The 11651-nt window shown below is 37.4% G+C and overlaps 2 protein-coding genes and 1 long non-coding RNA gene across 3 annotated transcripts; 1 reads left to right on the top strand and 2 right to left on the bottom strand.

Annotated features, from left to right (window-relative positions):
- Positions 1-572: 572 nt before the first annotated feature.
- LOC136809269 (uncharacterized) lies at positions 573-1424 on the top strand. The gene is made up of 3 exons (XR_010846962.1): positions 573-658; positions 924-1021; positions 1339-1424. It is a non-coding gene; the product is annotated as an uncharacterized lncRNA (long non-coding RNA).
- Positions 653-1998, bottom strand: LOC136809268 (uncharacterized). Its single transcript, XM_067065788.1, has 3 exons — positions 1906-1998; positions 1367-1750; positions 653-1170 (listed from the first exon to the last, which is right to left on the bottom strand). Exons 1-3 carry the CDS (start codon positions 1996-1998, stop codon positions 694-696), a joined length of 954 nt encoding a protein of 317 aa, XP_066921889.1. The 3' UTR covers positions 653-693.
- Positions 1999-2014: 16 nt separating this feature from the next.
- Positions 2015-4385, bottom strand: LOC136809278 (uncharacterized). Its single transcript, XM_067065796.1, has 6 exons — positions 3695-4385; positions 3259-3577; positions 2900-3098; positions 2361-2744; positions 2091-2160; positions 2015-2034 (listed from the first exon to the last, which is right to left on the bottom strand). Exons 1-6 carry the CDS (start codon positions 4383-4385, stop codon positions 2015-2017), a joined length of 1683 nt encoding a protein of 560 aa, XP_066921897.1.
- Between the last annotated feature and the right edge of the window lie 7266 nt (positions 4386-11651).

Here is an 11651-nt window from a genome sequence, read left to right on the forward strand (position 1 = left end):
AGTAACTTTATAATAATATAATACTATTTCATAATACCGATATAGCTTACAGAAAGATTGATTTCGGTACTAAACGAAAACTATATATAATAGTAACGATTACCTTTCTTGTCTTTTAAAGATGGACCACGGTGGCTTGAAATTGAAATCAGGGAAGTGCGGGGCAGATGTATTTATTCGGGTTAATTAAGGTACGTACCGAATTAGCCTACGAAGAGTTTGATTACGGTATTTTTTTGTAATACCGATGCAGCTTACGGAAAAAATCCGGAAATTTTGGACCTGACTTCGTGAGTACAAAAAGCGACTGTCCTACAAGTCTAAGGACGGTCAAAACTTCAAAACGGAAGCAATCGGGGTGGTTTAAGATAATGACATTTAGTTTCATGTTTGTTGTTGTAAAATGGCGGATGAGTTAACGACGAAAAAAGTTTAAAAAACTTATAAAGTATATTTGGTTCTTCTCTAGCAATTGGGGTAACAATATCAAAATAAGACATTTTTAGAATGAGTCAATATTGGTTTGTAAGGGTTATTCATTTTTGATAAATAAGTTTTTTTATGATTTTATTAGATAATATTACAAACTGAGAACACGTGAAAAAGGAAGATATGATGATGATACATACAAGCTTCACTAACAATGATATAAATCCTGGTATGGATTAAATTTTAAAACTTTATCACATTTACTCAATATATATAATCCTTGAACTTCGCTGGCACCTTTTTCGGACGCTTTGATAAACTACGTCGCTTTAGAGGTCTTATTGGAGAATTTTCAATTGATTCTTCCCGAAGAAAACTGTGATCATTATTTTTATCATCCAATTTCATAATTTTTGCAGGTTGTTGAGTTGGAGTTTGCTTCTTTGTTTTTTTCAGTGATAATCTTTCCCGGTTAATTTTACGTTTTACTGCAGGCGAAGGTTCGAAATCAGATATTGAAGAATCAATGCCCAAAACACAATCAGATGTTGTAGATGGTTTTCTCTTTGATGATTCATCCAGAAGAACAGCAGTAAGATTCTTTGATGTTAATGTTGTGAGAGCTTTTTTCGCTGATGCACTTTTTGGAGTGGACATGATCTGTGATTTACTTTCGTTACCCATTTTAACAAATTCAAAGTTGGATGGCATATGAATACCTTTGCGTTTCAATTTCTTCCGCTGAAAATGATTGAATAATTTAAGCTAGTTCATGGGGTATTCTGTGAAAGAAAGTATGTTAGAAGCCACCTTAAATGTAACAGATTCTTGACAAAGAATTTTGAAATTTAAAGTATTTCTTTTAAAAAATGTTTTCACAAAATTGAAAATAATTTTTCTATTTTTCAGATGCATTCACGAAATTTCAATAACAAACCTCTGAAGCTAATTCTTTATTATTAACGGCAGAAATCTTGTTTCCAAACAATGACGGCTTGGAAAATTCAGTTGATTTTACTGGTGAGATTGTTATTGGTGACATTGGATCTTCCTTAGAGATTCCAGAAATGTTGTTGGAAAACAATGTTTGACTGGTAGCTGATGTGTTGTGGCAAGAATTTTGATTGATTGGTGATGTCCGTACTACCCCTGGACTCATCTCTTCAATGTCGCTCTTTAATTCCACCGATTGATTCGTTTTCTTTTCAATCTCTAAGTCGATGTCTGTTGTTGTGTATAACATTTCTGGTGTCTCAAGATGTGGCGCATCTGGCTCTTGTGAATGTTCCATTTCTTGAATTAATCCAGTCACGTCCATATGCTAGATTAATATAAAAAGGAGAAAATTTATAAATACAAAATAATTTTCAAGGTTCATGGCCGCAATATATTTTCAAATTATATCATTTTTAGAATGGATGTGCAATTTAGCACCATTGTTATTTTTGTAGCATCAATTTAAGCTATTATACATACCTTTAAGTACGATTCATCCTCTATATACATGAATAGGTCATCTTTAGCTACATTTGCAAGTGAGAAAACGTTTTGATCGTACGTGAAGTTCATTTCCAGTTTTTCAACATCATAAATTTCGGCTATTTGCTCCATCATACATTTGAAAAGATTTTGGCCTATATGGCCTATGATCTGTGATTTACTTTCGTTACCCATTTTAACAAATTCAAAGTTGGATGGCATATGAATACCTTTGCGTTTCAATTTCTTCCGCTGAAAATGATTGAATAATTTAAGCTAGTTCATGGGGTATTCTGTGAAAGAAAGTATGTTAGAAGCCACCTTAAATGTAACAGATTCTTGACAAAGAATTTTGAAATTTAAAGTATTTCTTTTAAAAAATGTTTTCACAAAATTGAAAATAATTTTTTTCTATTTTTCAGATGCATTCACGAAAAATTTCAATAACAAACCTCTGAAGCTAATTCTTTATTATTAACGGCAGAAATCTTGTTTCCAAACAATGACGGCTTGGAAAATTCAGTTGATTTTACTGGTGAGATTGTTATTGGTGACATTGGATCTTCCTTAGAGATTCCAGAAATGTTGTTGGAAAACAATGTTTGACTGGTAGCTGATGTGTTGTGGCAAGAATTTTGATTGATTGGTGATGTCCGTACTACCCCTGGACTCATCTCTTCAATGTCGCTCTTTAATTCCACCGATTGATTCGTTTTCTTTTCAATCTCTAAGTCGATGTCTGTTGTTGTGTATAACATTTCTGGTGTCTCAAGATGTGGCGCATCTGGCTCTTGTGAATGTTCCATTTCTTGAATTAATCCAGTCACGTCCATATGCTAGATTAATATAAAAAAGGAGAAATTTATAAATACAAAATAATTTTCAAGGTTCATGGCCGCAATATATTTTCAAATTATATCATTTTTAGAATGGATGTGCAATTTAGCACCATTGTTATTTTTGTAGCATCAATTTAAGCTATTATACATACCTTTAAGTACGATTCATCCTCTATATACATGAATAGGTCATCTTTAGCTACATTTGCAAGTGAGAAAACGTTTTGATCGTACGTGAAGTTCATTTCCAGTTTTTCAACATCATAAATTTCGGCTATTTGCTCCATCATACATTTGAAAAGATTTTGGCCTATATGGTGGTTTCTCCACATGATTTCGCATAAGTGTGCACTAAAAAACAAGACAGTATACTATATTGAGAAATAGTGTCATAAGGATTTTGTCAGTTGTCATAACTTTTTATTTTTTTGATATTACAATCAATAGTGGCTTTTTTTTAGTTTGTACTATTATATTCATACATTAATTGAAAATTATATAAACTACTTACTAGAAAGTTTTTCGACTGGCACCATAAATTTTACGAAAATGATTTTTGGCATGGCCCCAAGCTCCTTCGATCCGATTTGTGTTGACTTTGATAATTCTTCCAGTGTTGACATTTTTGTAAGTTGCACTGAATGCTTTTTTATGGATGACAGAAAAGTGCTCATAGCCATGATCATTTAAATTTTGATACGCTGACCACCCATCTGAAAAAATAGTTGTTCCAGGCATGCAATGTCTTTTTATAAGTGGTAAAAGTGTCTCTTCATTGCGGCTCTCCACTGGATACATGATGATTCGATTTGTTTCTCGTTCAACAAGCCCTGGTTAAAAAAAACAATACAAATAAATAATTTAAGTCTGCACCCCGAAAACAAAGATACCTCTATCATTTAATTTATTTTTAGTGTTTTAAAGCAGAATTGTTATAAAATATTTACCAAAAATCCACACTTGTGGATTTCTCTTCTTGCCTTTGTTGTCTTTTATCTTACGTCCAAATAAGCTTTCATCTATTTCAACAGTCCCTGTAAATTTCATTTTTGATTGACATTTCCATACATATTCAACACAAATCTCACGAATATAACTGCAGTAGTCAACAGAAGTTTTTCCGTAAGACACACCAGTTACTTTCGAATTTCTCTTCATGGTTGAAGAAAGACAAAACTCTAGAACAAATGCCAACACATCTTGAATTGCATACTTTGTGTTTTCGAAGAAAGAAAACTTTCGTATACTGTACTCATGCGAGTTAGACCCTTTACACCTGAAGCTTTCGCCATTGATATGTTTTACCCTTTTCATAAGTGTGCATTGCCTTCCATCACACTTCTCACATTCTAAGTGATCTGTTAAGAGTTTATTTTTCCGTAACCATTGGTTAAATATCGGTGATTGCATTAAGTTGTAAAAATTATAGGGATTTTCCAAATCCTCAAAGCTTAAATTGATCAATTCATTATTTTCAGCACGGTTTCGAAAAGCTCCTTTCTTGCCATTTTGCACCTTCTCAATCGACGTTTTTTTCCCTCCTTTCTTCCAACTTTTCGCTTTCTCAATCGATGTTTTTTTTCCTCCTTTCTTACCACTTTTCACCTTCTCAATCGATGTTTTTTTCAATCGTGGCATTTTCAATGATACACACACAAACACACTGACTGACAAACGATGAGAAGTTTATATTATTAGCGTCAGTTTAATTTTCACCTTAGGGAATTAGTCAAACGTATTAGTTCACAACATTATTGATACTTCTATGTTTCTCATCCCCTTTCCTGAGGGATATAACGATTATTTACACATCAACTGCAACGATGAAAAATTAATATAATTACTGTAGCATCAATTCAATTTTTACCCTTAAGGGAATTACTGAAACGTATTCATTTATAACATTATTGTTACTTTTAGGATTGCCATCTCCTTCCCGAGGGATGTAACGATTATTTTCTTAAGTGTATAAAATAGCTTAATTTTTGAACTGATTACTTCACCTCAAGTCACTTACTTCAGTAGTTTCATACAGGAGAATACTTATATTTGTAAAATGGAACGAGTCAACCCTCACGACGCAATAACATATGATCGTTTGAGAGAATACGTGGATCGTGTTAGATCAATGACAAGTGGATATATTACTACTACAAGACTGGATTTGTCAAGGATGATATGCAATAACTTGCTTCCGTCAATTTCAACATGGCCCCGTGAAATAAGAGTACTATTCTTTAAACGTCCACTTGGTGTTGGAGACACTGCCAGATTATTCTGGTTCTTATTAGGTATGTCCAAATTGATTTCTTACGCAATAAATGTGACAATTAACTAACATGTTCTAAGCCCTACGCTATCTATTTTAGCAGTTATAATTCTATTATTCGGTACGTACCGATATTCCGATTTGTCCTATGTTGATTTTAATTATTTTTAAATATACATTTTAGGAAATGGAGTGCCAGCAATGTTTGTTGCAAAGTGGATCATTTCGTCTCTGCACTGTGTCCGTGGACAAACATCACGTTTACTGAGGACGGTTAATCAGTTACTGTATTTATACAACAACATAAATTTGCGGCAGCATGATTGGTATTACTATTCCCTTGAGGAAAATATACAATTTTATTGCGGAACGACCGTTTTGAGGGCGCGAAGCGCCCGAAAGGGAGTGTAGCATCCTTTCTCTAGATCTGGGCGTGTGGCGTAAAAAATTTGTATATGCACGAAATTTTCAAAAAAAATCGTCCGGTGACATATCGACTTTGCTTCGTGTTGGATGGGATCAATTTTCTGTAGCACTATTAAAAGTATCTGTTTTGTAAAAATATTTATTGCAATAGAATATGATTGATATCAAAAGTATTATAAAGTAAGACTTTTGATTAAAATTGCAACTTTTGTACAATTAATAGTAAGAGTGTCAAAGCTTTATCTTCTTTGCTTTTTTCCCGCTTCTTCCAGATGTCTGGGCCCAGTCTTTTTTTCTGCGTTTCATTTTCAAAACAACAAAGATGGCCTTGAAAACCAACGAATCTCTTCAGTTTTTGAGGTGCACGCATTAACTTTTGGACTGATTATGGCCCATTGAAAGGTAAATCTTAATTTTTTTTTCACCTTTATAGTTTCAACGACCTTTGGAATGTTACATTAGTACTTTTTCTTTGTGTTGACTTTTTTGTATTAAATTGGATTTCATCTCACAAAACAAATGTTTTTTTTCTCGGCCATGTGTTTCATGGATATCATATGGCCATGTTTTCTTTCCACAGGCTTATTTTTATTCATATGGGTCGTGTGTTTATTCCATTTTACTCTAACTTTAATTATTTTCATCTCTTCTGTCTTCAGGGTTCAGGTGAAGGAGCTTGATTGATGTGATGCGATCGGCCGACTGGGTGAATCAGATTAAGTTGAAGTTGGTTTGATATTCTACGTTTGACGTTTGATATTCGTTTGATATTCGTTTGATATTCTCAAATTTGCGTTTTCAAGTTTTTGTGACTACTTTTGGAACTGGAAACTATTGGAAGCCAATAGAGTTTATTCTCAAGGGTGTGTGTGCAAAATTTCAGCGCTCTCCGTCGCAGCGTGCTCCCTCTAAAAATTGGTAACCGTCAAACCTCATTTCGGCCGAAATGACAAGTTGGGCTCCTGTGGGGGAGAGCGGTCATCTTTGGAATTGGAAACTATTGGAAGCCAATAGAGTTTTATTCTCAAGGGTGTGTGTGCAAAATTTCAGCGCTCTCCGTCGCAGCGTGCTCCCTCTAAAAATTGGCAACCGCCAAACCTCATTTCGGCCGAAATGACAAGTTGGGGTTCGGCCTTTGGAATTGGTCAAACCTCATTTCGGCCGAAATGACAAGTTGGGCTCCTGTGGGGGAGAGCGGTCATCTTTGGAATTGGAAACTATTGGAAGCCAATAGAGTTTATTCTCAAGGGTGTGTGTGCAAAATTTCAGCGCTCTCCGTCGCAGCGTGCTCCCTCTAAAAATTGGCAACCGCCAAACCTCATTTCGGCCGAAATGACAAGTTGGGCTCCTGTGGGGGAGAGCGGTCATCTTTGGAATTGGAAACTATTGGAAGCCAATAGAGTTTATTCTCAAGGGTGTGTGTGCAAAATTTCAGCGCTCTCCGTCGCAGCGTGCTCCCTCTAAAAATTGGCAACCGTCAAACCTCATTTCGGCCGAAATGACAAGTTGGGCTCCTCCTGTGGGGGAGAGCGGTCATCTTTGGAATTGGAAACTATTGGAAGCCAATAGAGTTTATTCTCAAGGGTGTGTGTGCAAAATTTCAGCGCTCTCCGTCGCAGCATGCTCCCTCTAAAAATTGGTAACCGTCAAACCTCATTTCGGCCGAAATGACAAGTTGGGCTTCCTGTGGGGGAGAGCGGTCATCTTTGGAATTGGAAACTATTGGAAGCCAATAGAGTTTATTCTCAAGGGGTGTGTGTGCAAAATTTCAGCGCTCTCCGTCGCAGCGTGCTCCCTCTAAAAATTGGCAACCGTCAAACCTCATTTCGGCCGAAATGACAAGTTGGGCTCCTGTGGGGGAGAGCGGTCATCTTTGGAATTGGAAACTATTGGAAGCCAATAGAGTTTATTCTCAAGGGTGTGTGTGTGCAAAATTTCAGCGCTCTCCGTCGCAGCGTGCTCCCTCTAAAAATTGGCAACCGTCAAACCTCATTTCGGCCGAAATGACAAGTTGGGCTCCTGTGGGGAGAGCGGTCATCTTTGGAACTGGAAACTATTGGAAGCCAATAGAGTTTATTCTCAAGGGTGTGTGTGCAAAATTTCAGCGCTCTCCGTCGCAGCGTGCTCCCTCTAAAAATTGGTAACCGTCAAACCTCATTTCGGCCGAAATGACAAGTTGGGCTCCTGTGGGGGAGAGCGGTCATCTTTGGAATTGGAAACTATTGGAAGCCAATAGAGTTTATTCTCAAGGGTGTGTGTGCAAAATTTCAGCGCTCTCCGTCGCAGCGTGCTCCCTCTAAAAATTGGCAACCGCCAAACCTCATTTCGGCCGAAATGACAAGTTGGGCTCCTGTGGGGGAGAGCGGTCATCTTTGGAATTGGAAACTATTGGAAGCCAATAGAGTTTATTCTCAAGGGTGTGTGTGCAAAATTTCAGCGCTCTCCGTCGCAGCGTGCTCCCTCTAAAAATTGGCAACCGTCAAACCTCATTTCGGCCGAAATGACAAGTTGGGCTCCTGTGGGGGAGAGCGGTCATCTTTGGAATTGGAAACTATTGGAAGCCAATAGAGTTTATTCTCAAGGGTGTGTGTGCAAAATTTCAGCGCTCTCCGTCGCAGTGCTCCCTCTAAAAATTGGTAACCGTCAAACCTCATTTCGGCCGAAATGACAAGTTGGGCTTCCTGTGGGGGAGAGCGGTCATCTTTGGAATTGGAAACTATTGGAAGCCAATAGAGTTTATTCTCAAGGGTGTGTGTGCAAAATTTCAGCGCTCTCCGTCGCAGCGTGCTCCCTCTAAAAATTGGTAACCGTCAAACCTCATTTCGGCCGAAATGACAAGTTGGGCTCCTGTGGGGGAGAGCGGTCATCTTTGGAATTGGAAACTATTGGAAGCCAATAGAGTTTATTCTCAAGGGTGTGTGTGCAAAATTTCAGCGCTCTCCGTCGCAGCGTGCTCCCTCTAAAAATTGGTAACCGTCAAACCTCATTTCGGCCGAAATGACAAGTTGGGCTTCTGTGGGGGAGAGCGGTCATCTTTGGAATTGGAAACTATTGGAAGCCAATAGAGTTTATTCTCAAGGGTGTGTGTGCAAAATTTCAGCGCTCTCCGTCGCAGCGTGCTCCCTCTAAAAATTGGTAACCGTCAAACCTCATTTCGGCCGAAATGACAAGTTGGGCTTCTGTGGGGGAGAGCGGTCATCTTTGGAATTGGAAACTATTGGAAGCCAATAGAGTTTATTCTCAAGGGTGTGTGTGCAAAATTTCAGCGCTCTCCGTCGCAGCGTGCTCCCTCTAAAAATTGGTAACCGTCAAACCTCATTTCGGCCGAAATGACAAGTTGGGCTTCCTGTGGGGGAGAGCGGTCATCTTTGGAATTGGAAACTATTGGAAGCCAATAGAGTTTATTCTCAAGGGGTGTGTGTGCAAAATTTCAGCGCTCTCCGTCGCAGCGTGCTCCCTCTAAAAATTGGTAACCGTCAAACCTCATTTCGGCCGAAATGACAAGTTGGGCTCCTGTGGGGGAGAGCGGTCATCTTTGGAATTGGAAACTATTGGAAGCCAATAGAGTTTATTCTCAAGGGTGTGTGTGCAAAATTTCAGCGCTCTCCGTCGCAGCGTGCTCCCTCTAAAAATTGGTAACCGTCAAACCTCATTTCGGCCGAAATGACAAGTTGGGCTCCTGTGGGGGAGAGCGGTCATCTTTGGAATTGGAAAACTATTGGAAGCCAATAGAGTTTATTCTCAAGGGTGTGTGTGCAAAATTTCAGCGCTCTCCGTCGCAGCGTGCTCCCTCTAAAAATTGGCAACCGTCAAACCTCATTTCGGCCGAAATGACAAGTTGGGCTCCTGTGGGGGAGAGCGGTCATCTTTGGAATTGGAAACTATTGGAAGCCAATAGAGTTTATTCTCAAGGGTGTGTGTGCAAAATTTCAGCGCTCTCCGTCGCAGCGTGCTCCCTCTAAAAATTGGCAACCGTCAAACCTCATTTCGGCCGAAATGACAAGTTGGGCTCCTGTGGGGGAGAGCGGTCATCTTTGGAATTGGAAACTATTGGAAGCCAATAGAGTTTATTCTCAAGGGTGTGTGTGCAAAATTTCAGCGCTCTCCGTCGCAGCGTGCTCCCTCTAAAAATTGGCAACCGCCAAACCTCATTTCGGCCGAAATGACAAGTTGGGCTCCTGTGGGGGAGAGCGGTCATCTTTGGAATTGGAAACTATTGGAAGCCAATAGAGTTTATTCTCAAGGGTGTGTGTGCAAAATTTCAGCGCTCTCCGTCACAGCGTGCTCCCTCTAAAAAATTGGTAACCGTCAAACCTCATTTCGGCCGAAATGACAAGTTGGGCTCCTGTGGGGGGAGAGCGGTCATCTTTGGAATTGGAAACTATTGGAAGCCAATAGAGTTTATTCTCAAGGGTGTGTGTGCAAAATTTCAGCGCTCTCCGTCGCAGCGTGCTCCCTCTAGAAATTGGTAACCGTCAAACCTCATTTCGGCCGAAATGACAAGTTGGGCTCCTGTGGGGGAGATCGGTTATCTATGGAATTGGAAACTATTGGAAGCCAATAGAGTTTATTCTCAAGGGGTGTGTGTGCAAAATTTCAGCACTCTCCGTCGCAGCGTGCTCCCTCTAGAAATTGGTAACCGTCAAACCTCATTTCGGCCGAAATGACAAGTTGGGCTCCTGTGGGGGAGAGCGGTTATCTTTGGAACTGGAAACTATTGGAAGTCATTATTATGTAAATTAGTAGTAACATTAGGAAAAATAAGACTAATTCTTAATCAAATTATACAACTTATGCACCCTTCAGTTCTTAATTGCCCTCTGAAATAGTGCCAAAAGGCTTAACTTTTTCCAAAAAAGCTTTTGCTAAGGACTAAGTTATGTGTAATACAATTTCAAGGCAAGCAGTAAGATTAGCTATAACAATCAGCTAAGATAGACGCTTTTTTATAAGAATGGTGTACTTTGCTTTGGCTGAGAGTCAGCAATATTTTCAATTTTTTTATTGTTCTAAACAATAGTCCTATTGTTGTAACTCCGAAATCTCACCCGATATACTTATAGTTATATATAAAAAGCGTGTATTTCTAGAAGACTGCATGAACTTTTAGCTTGGCTCTGTGACTAGAAACACAACCAAGGGGTTCCTTTTGGAGTTTATCTTAAAATTTGAAGAAGAAATTTTTGTGTTGTATCTGGTTGTATAGACTTTTAACATCAGAAAGTTTGCTCAACGGCAAAAATCTGTTTGACCTTTAGGTAAGACATTTTAGTTATTTTTATTTCGTCTTCCAACATTTGCATATCTTTTGTCTTTCTATGTTTTACTAAAATATATATCTATGTATGTACAATGTTTAAAAAGTTTTCTGTTTTCTTATATCTAAAATACATGTTTTTTTTATAAGCATTGCACTTATAAGCATATATAGGCTCAGATATGGTGAAAAATTAAGCATATGGCAAGCATTACTTGAGCCTACGAAAAATGTTTTTTTCCTGATTTTTGCTTTTTTTAGCTGGAATTTTACGGATTTTCAGTATTTCCCTAAATTTATGCATTTTTCAGCCTTATTAAGCTTTCGACCTAAGCATCTCTGAGCCTGTTTTCGGATTTTTGTATGCTTATAAAAAAAAAACATTTGTCTTTTGTCTTTCTATGTTTTACCTAAATATAATACCATCTATTTACAATGTTTAAAAAGTTTTCTGTTTTCTTATATCTAATATATATAAAAAAAACATTTATGTCTTTTGTCTTTCTATGTTTTACCTAAATATATAATCATGTATGTACAATGTTTAAAAAGTTTTCTGTTTTCTTATATCTAATGTATATAAAAAAACATTTATGTTTTTTGTCTTTCTATGTTTTACCTAAATATATAACCATGTATGTACAATGTTTAAAAAGTTTTCTGTTTTCTTATATCTAATGTATGTCTTCCTAATGTTTTACTAAAATATATAACCATGTATGAACAATGTTTAAAAAGTTTTTTGTTTTCTTACATCTAATATAAAAAAAACATTTATGTCTTTTGTCTTCCTAATGTTTTACTAAAATATATTAATGCATGTACAATGTCTATAAAGTGTTCTTTTTATATTGAAAATAAAAATAAGATTCACATATCTTTTGTCTCCTATGTTTTACTAAAGTAAAATATATATTTAAGTTTAATTATGGACAACGTTTAAAAAGTTTTT

This window comes from Clytia hemisphaerica, unplaced genomic scaffold, assembly GCF_902728285.1.
Source record: "Clytia hemisphaerica strain Z4C2 unplaced genomic scaffold, Clytia hemisphaerica genome assembly, whole genome shotgun sequence".
Lineage (NCBI taxonomy): Eukaryota > Metazoa > Cnidaria > Hydrozoa > Leptothecata > Clytiidae > Clytia > Clytia hemisphaerica.